Genomic DNA, 14,372 nt, shown 5'->3' with positions numbered 1-14,372 from the left:
CTTTCTTCTTTATGTTACATACACAATTTGCAACTTTTAATTAAATAATAATAATAATAATAATTTTATTTTTATACCCCGCCCCATCACCCCGAGGGGATTTGGGGCGGCTTACATGGGGCCAAGACCAGGCAAAATAATATAAATACACAGCAATAAAACAAATCAATCAACAATAAAGCAAGTCAAAACAAATGAAGTCACATAAAACAAACATGCTTGATAAAATCCTGGGTTGGCTCCTAAAAAGAACTGGGCCATAAAAGAGCTAGTAGTGTCAGATATAGTCGGGGAGAGGACGATACAAAACTATTGTTCCATTAAAGTGCTGGGGGAAGGCATAAATAAAGGAGACTATGGCCAGCTAAAGGAATAAAGTGCAGTAAGATTAAAAATGGGCAACAGGTCAATCCTTTGCTATGGAAGTCAATCGCCAAAGGCCTGTTGGAAGAGCCAGGTTTTCAGGCTCTTCCGGAAAGTAAGGAGGGTAGGGGCCAACCTGATCTCCCTGGGGAGACAGTTCCAGAGCCGAGAGGCCACGATGGAGAGGGCCCTCTCCCTCGTCCCCACCAACCGCGACTGCGAGGGTCGTGGGAGCGAGAGGAGGGCCTCCCCCGACGAGCGAAGAGACTGTGCAGGTTCATGGGGGAAATGCGGTAGGTGGGTCCCAAACCGTTTAGGGCTTTGTAGGTGATCACCTGCACCTTGAATTGGGCTCGGAAAATAAATGGCAGCCAATGGTGGGTTAGAAGCCTGACTGCCGAATGCTGACTAATTGCAATTTCTGGGCCGTCTTCAAGGGCAGCCCCACGTAGAACACATTGCAATAATCCAGTCTAGAGGTAACTAAGGCATGGACCACCATAGCCAGATCCGACTTCTCAGGGTACGGTCGCAGCTGGCGCACAAGTTTTAATTGTGCAAAGGCCCTCCCAGCCACCACCGACACCTGAGCATCAAGTGTCAGCGCTGAGTCCAGGAGGACCCCCAAGCTGCGGACCTGCACCTTCAGGGGGAGTACGACCCCGTCAAGCACAGGTAGCCACCCTATGCCCCAATCAGACGTACAACTGACCTGGAGGACCTCTGTCTTGTCAGGATTAAGCTTCAGCTTGTCCGCCCTCATCCAGACCAACACAGCGGCCAGACACTGGTCCAGTATCTGAGGGGCTTTCTTGGATTTAGGTGGAAAATAGTAGAATTGAGTGTCATCTGCGTAGAGATGGCACCGAACTCCAAAACTCCGGGTGACCTCACCCAGCGGTTTCATGTAGATGTTAAAAAGCACGGGGGACAGAATTGAACCCTGCAGGACCCTACAGGTCAATGGCCAAGGGTCTGAGCAGGTGTCCCCCAGCTTCACCAACTGGGAATGATCCTCCAGAAAGGATTGGAGCCACAGCAAAGCTGTTCCCCCAAGGCCCAATCTAGAGAGTTGTCCCAGAAGGATACCATGGTCGATGGTATCGAAGGCCACTGAGATGTCCAAGAGAACCAGCAGGGTCACACTCCCCCTGTCCAGTTCTCTGCGGAGGTAATCCACCAAGGCGACCAAAGCCGTCTCAGTATTGTACACAGGTCTGAAGCCAGACTGCGATTGGTCCAGAAAATCAATATCTTCCAAGAATCCCTGCGGCTGAGAGGCAACCACCCACTCCAAGACCTTGCCCAAAAAAGGGAGGGTAGACATTGGTCTGTAGTTACTTAAAACGGTGGAATCTAAATAAGCCTTCTTCAGAACTGGCCTTACTATGGCATGTTTAAGGCAAGATGGAAATATTCCCTGTTCCAAAGAGGTTTATTCTCACAAACCAATCTACTAACCCACCGCTAGGCTGTTTTAAAAGCTAGGAAGGGCAAGGATCAAGGGCACAGGTGGTCGTCCTCACCACTCCAAGGGTCTTGTCCACGTCATCAGGTTGCACAAGCTGAAACGAATCCCACAAACTCGGACAGACAGATGCCTCGGTTACCTCCTCTGGCATTGCATCAAGGCCGGCCTCCAAGTCGGTACAAATCTGAGCGACTTTGTCTGCAAAATGGTGAACGAACTTGCTACACCGAGTTGCCGAGTCCTCGGGTGCCCCTCCAACCTCGGGAGGGTGGAAGAGCTCCCTGATGACCCGAAACAACTCTAAAGGTCTATTAGTGGCAGATGCGATGCGGGCAGTTGAGAAAACCTTCCTGGCTGCCTGCAACGCCATGGAATAGGCCTTAATAGTGGCTCTAGACCCTGCTCGGTCAGAGACATCACGAGATGTCTGCCAGTGGCACTCTAGTTTCCTTCTCGCGCGTTTCATCTCTGCCAGCTCTCTGGTAAACCAGGGGGCTGGGGTGACTCCACGCAATGAGAGGGGACGTTCGGGGGCGATCGTGTCTGTTGCCCTGGTCATCTCACTACTATAGCAGTCGACCAAGGCATTGACAGGATCGTCTGCCTCCATGGCAGGCAAATCCCCAAGAGACCTCAGGAAGCCATCAGGATCCATAAGCCTGCTGGGGCGGACCATCTTAATGGGTCCCCCACCCCTACGGGGGTTTGAGGTCACAGTGAGTCTTAAACTGATCAGATAATGGTTGGACCATGACAATGGAAGAATAATTTGCTCTTCCACTCCGACCAAACCGTCACTCGCAACAAAAACTAGATTGAGTGTATGTCCATCTTGATGAGTGGGACCCAATATTACTTGGGACAGTCCCATGGTTGTCATGGCGGCCATGAACTCTTGAGCTGCACCTGTTAAGGTAGCCTCAGCATGGATGTTGAAGTCACCCAGCACTATCAGTCGCTGGGAACCCAACACCACGCTAGAGACCACCTCTGCTAGCTCAGACAGGGAGACTGCTGTGTCGCGGGGTGGACGGTACACCAGCAGAATCCCTAAACTGTCCTGGGTGCCCACCTTCAAGTGGACACATTCAAATCCAGCAGATTGCGGGATGGCGCATCTGACCAGGGTGATGGACTGCCGAAAGACCACCCCAACCCCACCTCCCCGCCCTCCAGGCCTGGCCTGCTGATGCACCCCGAAACCCGGAGGACAAAGCTGGGTAAGACTTACCCCACCAGGTCTCGGTGCTCATCCAACCAGGTCTCGGTGATGCATGCCAGATCCACCCGCTCATCCAGGATTAAATCTTGGATGGTTGATGATTTACCATTGACGGATCTGGCAATAAGCAGCAGGACCTTTAGCTCAGAGTAGCTGCCAAGGAGGCCACCACACCTATCCTTCTCCAGGGTCACAAGAACCTTGTTGCGCTTCTCCCTGGGAATCCGGTGGCCGCACCTTCCCTTCCCCCCTCCCCTCCCCCACATAAACACATTGTCATGATTTAAATTAATTTCAGATATTTCTCTGATCAGTTTAATGCTAGGTTTTATCATGATACTGAAAAACCACGTAATACTTAGAGCCCTTCTGTAAAAGAGAAATAATTTGTAGCTGCTTCTTCTTAGTCACTGTTTTGTATTCCTCTGTATGTGTAAAGACAACAATACATTAGTGACATATTAAAACTGCTTGTCTTGTTAATCTAGATAACTGGCGTAGAGTTTGACCTTTCATGCAAAGATGGCGGGTTTGGTGTCTCAGAGTTTGGTGACATATGTGGAAGAAGAAAATGTACCTGCTTTGAAGGCACTTCTGGAGAAATGCAAAGATGTAGATGAGCGAAATGAGGTAAGCTAAAATCCCAGCAACTTTTCTGAAAATTTTATTATACTATAACTAACAGTAAATAGGAGCTGTTTTGTACTACAAATACAAATGACAAAATAAAGTATTGTTTTCTTGTGTAGGCCAGGAATATTTCTCTTAGATTCTTACATAGTAATTTTTAAAATGCCAGTTTGAAATGCATTTGACTACACTTATTTAATTTAAAGCCTTGATTGAATTGATATACAGTTTTCCCTCACTACTTCGCGGTTCACTTTTCGCAGATTTGCAGTTTTTCAATAAACACTAAAAGACTATTATAAATAATAAAAAATTACAATTTACAGCCTAAGGAAGGGAGGAAGGAGAAGCCAAAGGGAGAGAAAAGGAGCCTAAGCGGCAACAGGAGGAGAAGGAGACGATTTAGCAACACACGATTGGTTGATAAAGACTTAAAATAGTGTATAACTACTAAAATAATGTATAAATATTAAAACAAATATAGTGTCCCTACTTTGCAGATTTTCACTTTTTGCGGGTGGTCCTGGAACCTAACCCCTGCGATAAGTGAGGGAACACTGTACTGGTCATGCTGTATTAAGATAATATGCTATGTTTTTCTTAGTTTTCTGCTCCTGAAAATTTTTATTTCTCTCCATTATTGATAGAATTGTTATTTAGATTTATTTAATCCTAAACTCCAATTCCGATGGATCAAACTATGTCTTCTTTTTATTAGAAGTGGGGTTGGGGTCTTTGATAATAGTTGCAACTAGAACCAATGTTCATTGCTGTTTTTAGCTATATGGGTGAAAATTGACTCCTGCAACCCTTCCCGTTGCTTACCGTTCTTAGTGTATTTTTGAATAACCAGGTGAAAGATCACACTGGAATTATTTCTAAACTTGATGTTTTCTTTCAGTTTACTCAGACATTAACCCTATTCACTTCAGTTAAGCTTATTCACATGCAGTTTTGTACAATATTTATGCCTTTGTTCTTTTTTTTTTTAAACCCTAAAACAATAAAGTACCACTTCCTTTGGTTCAATGGGTATTGTTCCATCATTTGGGCGGACTCCAAAAGGGGGCCTGGACAGAGAAGGATGGTCCATTTGGGGGGTGGGGGTGGAGTTGAAGGAGAAAAACTATTTCCCCTGTTATCCCCCCTGCCCCACTTACCTCTTATTTCATAAATGACAGTTGTTGAGATGATGGCAACATGGCTGGGGGGAATATCAGGAAAAAAGGGGAAATGGTTTTCTTCCTTCAATCCCCGCCCCCCAATAAAATGGACTAGCCTTCTCTGTCTAGCCCCCCTTTTGGGCTCTGCCCAGATAATGGAACAGTACCATTCAACACATAGTTGGGGATACATTTGTTTTTGTTTTTTTAAATTACTTTAAAATAATACAGTAGAGTCTCACTTATCCAACATAAACAGGCCGGCAGAATGTTGGATAAGCGAATATGTTGGATAATAAGGAGGGATTAAGAAAAAGCCTATTACACATCAAATTAGGTTATGATTTTACAAATTAAGCACCAAAACACCATGTTATACAACAAATTTGACAGAAAAAGTGATTCAATACGCAGTAATGTTATGCTGTAATTACTGTATTTATGAATTTAGCACCAAAATATCACAATTTATTAAAAACATTTACTACAAAAAAGCGTTGGATAATCTAGAATGTTGGATAAGCGAGTGTTGGATAAGTGAGACTACTGTACATGAAAAAATACTGAAATTTAAAATTAAAATAAATTTAAAATTTAAAATATAGTTCAAAAATAAAGAAGAAAGGGAAAAAAGAAGTAACTTCTAATCTTCTAGTAACAGTATCTATATATGTACTGTAGATACTGTTACTTCTCTCTTCAAAATTAAGTACAGTAGAGTCTCACTTATCCAACATAAACGAGCCGGCAGAACGTTAGATAAGCAAATATGTTGGATAATAAGGAGGGATTAAGGAAAAGCCTATTAAATGTCAAATTTCATTATGATTTTACAAATTAAGCACCAAAACATGTTTTGCAACAAATCCACAGAAAAAGAAGTTCAATACACAGTAACGTTATGTAGAGACAGAGACACAGAGGCAATTTAACTTGCTCTTGCTTCCAGCTTCCTGAGGGTATGCTCAATTCCAGCCACAGGGGGAGCAGCTGCTTCATCCACTGTGATGCCGAGTCCTTGGATACTTTCTCATTCCGAATGCTGCTGGACGATTTTTATGGTGTTGTAAATTAGTTAAATTAGCCTCCCCACAAAAGTGGTATCTAAATTTCCTACTTTATAGATGCAACTATCTTTCGGGTTGCTTAGGTCAACATCTAGCAGGGCTATTTTTTATTTTAATGGTCGGGTGCTTACTCTGCCACAGGCTGGCCTCAAACTCATGACCTCTTGGTCATAGTGATCTATTGCAGCTGGCTACTAACCAGCCTGCGCCACAGCCCAGCCCTTTAATCTCAAGTTGTGCTGCAAAGCATTCTCTTAAGAAATACAAAATTAATGTTGAAGGAACTTGACTTTTACAAAATTTCAAGAAATCATGCTGTTTAGTAGTCATGGCTTCTAAGATCTGCTGACAACTTGTAAAATCACAGATTGAATGCCTAAAACTCAAACAAAATACTTTGATATTGAAATGATTTCATGCTCAGCTAAATGTTGAGTGAAAAATTACCAGCTGATATATAGGCATTTTCCAGGAACATCGTATTTGTGAAAATACATAAAGTAAAAAAAAACTTACGGTATTTCTGGAGAAAATTCTATTGTAATGTGGCCAAAAATGTTTCTTTAAAACCAAGGAAGATTTATGTCCTATGCTGTCAGAAATCATAAAATGTTCAACATTGTTCATAAAAACAGTTACTATTCTATCAGTGTTTTACAGCACATGCACTTTTTTCATATAATTGCAGAGTGGTCAGACTCCGTTAATGATAGCTGCTGAACAAGGCAATTTAGAAATTGTCCAAGAATTAATAAAGAAAGGTGCCAACTGCAACTTGGAAGATTCAGTAAGTACTGACAGAAGAATCCAGTCTTATGCTATCTTAGTCCCTTTTGTGTACACTGATCAGCACATGTTGCTGCTAATCTTTTCTATTAACTTGGCCAAAGTCAATTACCATAGAAGCAACATATGATAAACATCAGAGTTGCAAGACATAAATCAATATTACATGTTTTTATTGTTATTTAGGCATTTTGTTCAAGAATGTATAATATTAAGAAATACATGTATGCAAATTTGCATTATATTAACATTAAATAAGATGTCACGAATAAATGAGATAACACTAAATATTTTAAAAATATATGTAAATATTGAGGCAAAACATGGAGGAAAATAATATATCAACCAATATAATTAGATATATTTTAATCAGTTACCACCTTATAAAATTATAGCACAATCTCTCATCCTTGCAAATTCAATTTTTTTAAATCCCTGACTCAAAATTGGCATTAAAATTAGGATGTAATTTTAAAAATATATTTACCCATCATGAATACTGAAATTAAATTGCAATCCAGTGACCTCTCTATTCATTCCTAGGAGATACAGTAATTATAAATCTTGAAATGCTTTTATTTAATCGTAATTGCAATGCAAAAGAACTCAGCCAACATATTTTATGAGTTGTACATTATATTTTAAAGCATGTGGAATGTAAGCTCTGTTTTGGCCTTTTGTGGCCAATAACCTGGACAGAGAGTTCTGAACACATCAAGTAGAGCTAAGATTATATTGTACATGCCTCTTGCCCTTTGGCATGAGATAGGGATGTGCTGTTTTAAATATTGATTCCCACAGGAGGGAGCAAATAATGTTGCCAGTTTTCTTCCCACTGGGCAACCATCTTTAAAAAACTGCAGTTTTTGAACACTTGCAACATTCTTTTCTAATATTTTTTTCTCAAGTGTTCAAATATTTTTTGCATGCTTAGTGTAAAATCTGTGAATTGTTATTTTAATGGTTGTATTAGTTTGGGCAGTTGTTTGCTTTTAGTTCTCATTATTCTTTGATATGAAAACTGCTTTTGATTATCTGTTGGACTGTTTTTTATTTTTTTCTTAACAATCTTCCTTCATTTTAGGATAACTGGACAGCTCTCATCTCAGCAGCTAAAGAGGGGCATTTTGCCATTGTGTCAGAACTACTTAACTGCAATGTGAACATGGAACATCGGGACATGGTATGTTGTCTTTAGGGCCTTTAAAATGCTGCAGTTTGTGTCTCTTGAACCAGGAGCACAGAAAATGAATTGTTTTTGGCTCCTCATAACTGTGACCTTTCAACCTTAGAAGTTCCAACAAAAGTTAGATCCTCTGGGGAAACGTTACGAAATTTCCTTTTGTTTTAGAAATACAGTAGCGTCTCACTTATCCAACATAAACGGGCTGGCAGAACATTGGATAAGCAAAAATGTTGGATAATGAGGGATTAAGGAAAAGCCATCAAAGTATGTTATGATTTTACAAATTAAGCACCACAACATCATGCTATATAACAAATGGATAGAAAAAGTAGTTCAGTACATGATAATGTTATGTAATAATTACTGTATTTATGAATTTAGCACCAAAATTTTGCAATTTATTGAAAAATTGACTACAAAAACATTGACTACAAAAAGGCAAACTGCGTTGGATAATACAGAACCTTGGATAAGCGGAGCTTGGATAAGTGAGACTCTACTGTACTGGAATTTTCCCTTTGGGAATTTTTTAAAGAGCATTTTGTAGTGATGCTTAAGCTTGTGTGCTTTAAGATTACCACTTTAAAGCCTTATACAAACTGCGCTAGAAAGTTGAAATTCTTTCCTAGTGTTTTTTGATAGCCATAATAAATAACAACAACAACAATAATAATAAAGTTAAGCACAGATCCCAAATGTAGACTCTGCAAGGAAGCAGATGAAACAATAGATCACATCCTCAGCTGCTGCAAGAAGATCGCACAAACAGACTACAAGCAGAGACATAACACCATTGCTCAGATGATTCATTGGAACTTGTGCGACAAATACCCTCTGCCTGCGACAAAGAACTGGTGGGATCACAAGCCAGGAAAAGTTACAGAGAATGAACATGTCAAGCTACTCTGGGACTTCCGAATTCAGACAGACAGAGTTTTGGAGCACAATACTCCTGACCTCACAATCGTGTTAAAAAACAAAGTATGGATTGTCGATGTTGCAATACCAGGTGACGGCAGGATTGAAGAGAAACAACTTGAAAAGCTGACATGCTATGAGGATTTAAAGATCGAATTGCAAAGACTCTGAGGTGGTCTCAGTGGTGATCAGCACACTGGGTGCAGTGCCTAAAGACCTTTGCCTGCACTTAAACATAATCGGCGCTCACAAAATGACCCATCTGCCAAATGCAGAAGGCCACCTTACTGGGATCTGCACGCATTATTCACCGATACATCACACAATCCTAGACACTTGGGAAGTGTCCGATGTGTGATCCAATGCAACGGCCAGCAGAGTGTCTGCTGTGGACTCATCTTGTTGTGTTAATAATAATAATAATAATAATAATAATAATAATAATAATAATAATAATCCAGCATGTCTATCTTGTTTGCTGTGCCATACAATAAAATGATAATAGCAACATAAACAAACCAGTATGCCTACAGTGCAGCAGTGATAGTAACAGAAGAGCTTGGGCTCCTACAACCTCGGCAGCCCCAAAGAAAATCGACTGGAAAACCAAAGTGGAAGGTCAGGCTAGAGTTGAAAATCAAGAAACTCAGATCAGATGCAAGTAACCTGAAAAATATGAAAGAGAAGAAACTGAAGAATGACAAAATCAAGCAATATCTGATCAGAAAATATTGGCTGAACACCAGAAAAATTGAAGAAGCTTTGGAAATCGTGAAAGAACAAATTACAGCAACAGCCAGAAAAATTGAAAGATATGAAGCCAGAATCATCCAGTACAGACAAAATCAACTGTTTCAATCAGACCAAAGACGGTTCTACCAGAGTCTGAACCAAACAACAGACACAGTAACCATAAAGCCAGAGAAAACTGCAACAACGAAGTTCTGAAAAGAGCTTTGGGAAAATAAGAACTACAACAAAAACACTGGGTGGATAAAGGAGTTTGAAGGAAAATTCTCACAGAACAAAATGGAATAGATGGAAATAACAACTGAAATGATCAGCAAACGTGTGCAAAAAGTCAAGAACTGGACACCGCCTGGTAGTGATCAACTTCATGGATTTTGTCTCGAACATCTGATTAGTTTACATGGAAATATGGCCCAACAATTCAATGAGATGCTGCAGATGGAAGTATCAACAACAACAACTCTTTATTGATTAGTCAGTTTTGACCATATCAAAACATGTAAAACATACAAAATGTACACCCTTACCCATACATACAGTAAAAACATGTAAAACAGTAAAACCATGTAAAAACAAGGCATCCTGGCCTACTAGCTTACCAACCCACTCCTTGGTAGTTGTGCAAGTACAGAATAAAAAGATTAAAATTAAGATTAATTATTCCCTTAAGGTAAGGTTTAAGCGGGGACAAGGAGAAAGGAAGTATCAGTGAATGGCTAACAACTGGAAGAACATACCTGATACAAAAGGATCCAGCAAAAGGAGCAGCACCAGGAAACTACAGGCCAATAACGTGGCATCATAGCTGACAAAATTCAAGACTATCTTGAAGGAAAAAACCATCTTGCCAGATGAAAAGAAAGGCAATGAACGGAAAAGCAGGGGCACAAAAGACCAGTTATTAATTGACAAAATGATTCTGGAGAACTGTAAAAGCCGAAAAGCTAATCTTCACATGACGTAGATTGACTACAAAAAGGCCTTTGACTCACTCCCACACAGCTGGATCATCAAGTGCCTGGACGCCATCGGGATTAGTAAAAACGTTGGCACCTTCATTGAAACATGATGGAGCACTGGAAAACTGAACTGTTTGTTGGAAATGAAAGCTATGGACTTGTCAACATCAGAAGAGGAATTTTCCAGGGAGATTCATTGTCCCCTCTGCTTTTCATTATTGCCATGATCCCTCTGTCAACAATCTTACAAAAAACAAATCTTGGCTATCAAACATCTAAGAAATCTCACAAAATTTCACATCTGATGTACATGTATGACCTGAAGCTGTATGGGAAAATGGAAACTGAAATCCAGTCTCTGACTAATACTGTCCAAATTTTTAGCACTGACATCAGCATGGAGTTTGGTTTGGACAAATGTTCGACAGTGGCATTGAAGAAGGGAAAAATCATTGAAAGTGAGGGCATAAATATACCTAATGGCCAAACAATAAAGTGTCACCAGCCAGAGGCCTATAAATATCTGGGCATATTACAGCTGGACAACAACATGCATGAACATGTGAAAACTGTGGTCAGCAAAGAATACACACAAAGGGTCAGAAAAATTCTCAAAAGCAAGCTCAATGGAGGCAACAGCATCAAGGCCATAAACACCTGGGCCATACCTGTCATAAGATATACTGCTGGCATCATAAACTGGACACAGGTGGAACTGGACAATTTGGATAGGAAAACAAGAAAACTCATGACCATTCATCATTCACTGCACCCCCGCAGTGATGTTGACCGGCTATATCTGCCTAGAAGATTAGGGGGCAGAGGACTCTTACAAGTAAAGCAAGCAGTCAAAGAAGAAGAACATGTCCTGGCAGAATATGTAAAGCAAAGTGAAGAACCTGCTTTGATTGAAGTCGAAAATCAGAAACTCCTCAAAACACAGCAGACAAAGAATCAGTACAAGAAAACTGCACTGCAAACTAGAGCTGACATCTGGCACAACAAAACACTGCATGGAAAGTCCCTTGACAAAATTGAAGGAAAAGCTGATAAGGAGAAGACCTGGCTATGGCTCACAAATGGGACCCTGAAGAAGGAGACAGAAGGCCTGATCCTTGCAGCCCAGGAGCAAGCCATCAGAACAAATGCAATTAAGACCAAGATCGAAAAATCAGCTGATGACCCAAAATGCAGACTGTGCAAGGAAACCGACGAAACCATTGATCAAATCCTCAGCTGCTGTAAGAAAATCGCAGAGACAGACAGGCACAACTATGTGGCCCAAATGATTCATTGGAACTTATGCCTCAAGTACCACCTCCCAGCAGTAAAGAACTGGTGGGATCACAAACCTGTAAAAGTATTGGAGAATGAGCACACAAAGATACTGTGGGACTTCTGAATCCAGACTAACAAAGTTCTGGAACACAACACACCAGACATCACAGTTGTGGAAAGGAAAAAGGTTTGAATCATTGATGTTGCCATCCCAGGTGACAGTCGCATTGACGAAAAACAACAGGAAAAACTCAACCGCTATCAGGACCTCAAGATTGAACTTCAAAGACTCTGGCAGAAACCAGTGCAGGTGGTCCCAGTGGTGATGGGTACACTGGGTGCCATGCCAAAAGAAACAATAGACATTGACAAAATTACGATCTGCCAGCTGCAAAAGGCCACCCTACTGGGATCTGCACGCATCATCCGAAAATACATCACACAGTCTTAGACACTTGGGAAGTGTTCGACTTGTGATTTTTTTGATACGAAATCCAGCATATCTATCTTGTTTGCTGTGTCATAATAAAATAATAATAATAATAATAATAATAATAATAATAATAATAATAATGAAATCCAGCATATCTATCTTGTTTGCTGTGCCATACAATAATAATAATAATAATAATAATAATAATAATAATAATAATAATAATAATTGTTTTCAATGTCAGTAATTGACATTACTGATGTCAAAAATAGTCTTTTGTGTAAAATATTGAGGTTTGTTTTTGAGAATCAGAATTGTTTGTTCCCATGTAGAATTCCTTTATTTCTTCAGTTCTATGACACTTTTTCCCCCTATATAAACATCTCTAAAAATGGGGTACATCTTAGGAACACAGGTGTATCTTACTTATTGTTCATGGTGATGGTACTGAAATTAGGATGTGTCTTACAATGATGGCATCCTACAATTGAAGAAATATGGTTCTTTATAATCAAAGATATCTTCCTAAGAAATGGGTTCTTAAGTATGTGGCATGATATAATATTTAGATATCATATGAACATTTTTAACAGTCTTACATTATGGTCTCCCATATTAGGGTGGATGGACCGCTCTTATGTGGGCCTGTTACAAAGGCCGTACCGAAGTAGCAGAAGTGCTTCTTGAAAGAGGAGCAAACCCAAACACCACTGGACTGGTAAGCTATTCCTTTGTTCTTTTCTTTTTGTAATGAGGACAGCAGAAGAATTTTGCGCTTCTGAGTAATTGATATTAATTGACTTGTTTGGATAACTGTTGCTGAAAGAGGGAATGCCTTTTTGATGTGTTACTTTATATAAGATGAATGTTTCTGAGTTGCAGTAAAGCTGTAAAAATACTAATCATATTAAGGATATTGTTGGAGCCACATGTAAATTAAACATAATGACTGCACCTGTATCTATATGGATCAAGTGCTCTAGGATTGGGGTACCCATCCCAGCCCACATTAACAGATATATCTACCTAGTTCTCTGGTGCCTAATTCATAATCATAATGCAAGTAGCTAAATTGGCTACATATGCAGAAGCCTGCTTCACTCACTGTATGCATTCTTCTTCAGTGCACACTTTTAGGTTTATATTATCATCTTTGTTAGTGTTTGTTAGTGTTCATACTGATTTGCTTACATTGAAGAACAAAAATTCTGTGAATTTTTTCAGTGTTATTGTTCTACATTTCCATTATTTAGGCTTATATATGTTACTAAAGTATAAAAAACTACTTTGTAAGCACATTCTGACTTAGTATGTCCTGTCCTGCTTAAATAAGCCAAATGCCCCTAAAAGAAAGAGGGAGATCAAAAGTTTAACATTGTACCTCTTTTATAGTCTTATGTGTTCTGGATCTGTCTGTATTAATGCTTGAAAAAAACAAACAAATGTGTTCATGTGCTATTTTAAAAATATACTTCTGAAATTTTATTTAAGCAATATAGTGTCTATCCAATAATTTGGGCAGCAGGACGGGGCCACTCCCGTATTGTGCAACTTCTTCTCCAGTATGGAGCAAAAGTCAACTGCTCTGACAAGGTAAGTTGAAAAGTATTTCCTTTAAGGTACAGCTTTAACTTAAGTTAAAATTGTGAGACTTAGCAACCTGAGCTCTGATTCACTAGGTGGCGGTTAAGAGTGATTCAGTCCAATTGCTCTTAATTTATTATGGTGTTTTTTAAAAGCTCTTACTAAAATACTTCGGCTGAAATCCTGTTCTCACTTGCTTTGTGGTAAATGCATTGGGATTGACGTACATGCATAGTACTGTGCTGCGTACCTCTGTCATTTTCACATGACAGAAATATTAATGGATTGCATTTTTGAAATCTGTAATCTGTCCTAATGATGCTGGCTGCTCCTGATAAGTACAGGCCTAGTACTTGTCTAAGTTGTTCTATTAAAATGGTTATATTATATGCCTGTTTTTTCCTAATTATTTCTTTGACTTAAAATATTAACATATGAAAGCAAATAATGTTCCATAGGGCATAGATTGCTAAACCCTGTCTTATGCTAGTATATAAATCACTAGCTGTGCCTGGCCATGTGTTGCTGTGGCGAAGTATGGTGGTATGGGAGATAAAGTATT

General features: G+C 39.9%; 1 protein-coding gene across 8 annotated transcripts in view; it reads left to right on the top strand.

Moving 5' to 3' along the window:
• Nucleotides 1-14,372, top strand: part of kidins220 (kinase D interacting substrate 220) — a 65,989-nt gene that overhangs the window by 9,247 nt on the left and 42,370 nt on the right. For all 8 annotated transcript variants that reach the window (XM_003215389.4, XM_062983501.1, XM_008117755.3 and 5 more), the window contains exons 2-6: nucleotides 3,545-3,686; nucleotides 6,605-6,703; nucleotides 7,787-7,885; nucleotides 12,846-12,944; nucleotides 13,718-13,819. In XM_003215389.4, the coding sequence (XP_003215437.1) occupies nucleotides 3,579-3,686; nucleotides 6,605-6,703; nucleotides 7,787-7,885; nucleotides 12,846-12,944; nucleotides 13,718-13,819 (507 nt within the window). In that variant the 5' untranslated portion in view covers nucleotides 3,545-3,578. The remainder of the gene's footprint in view (nucleotides 1-3,544; nucleotides 3,687-6,604; nucleotides 6,704-7,786; nucleotides 7,886-12,845; nucleotides 12,945-13,717; nucleotides 13,820-14,372) is intronic.

This window comes from Anolis carolinensis, chromosome 1, assembly GCF_035594765.1.
Source record: "Anolis carolinensis isolate JA03-04 chromosome 1, rAnoCar3.1.pri, whole genome shotgun sequence".
In the NCBI taxonomy this organism is placed as follows: Eukaryota; Metazoa; Chordata; class Lepidosauria; order Squamata; family Dactyloidae; genus Anolis; species Anolis carolinensis.
The sequence above is the reverse complement of the archived record's forward strand: the minus strand, read 5'-3'. Positions and strand labels throughout refer to the sequence as shown.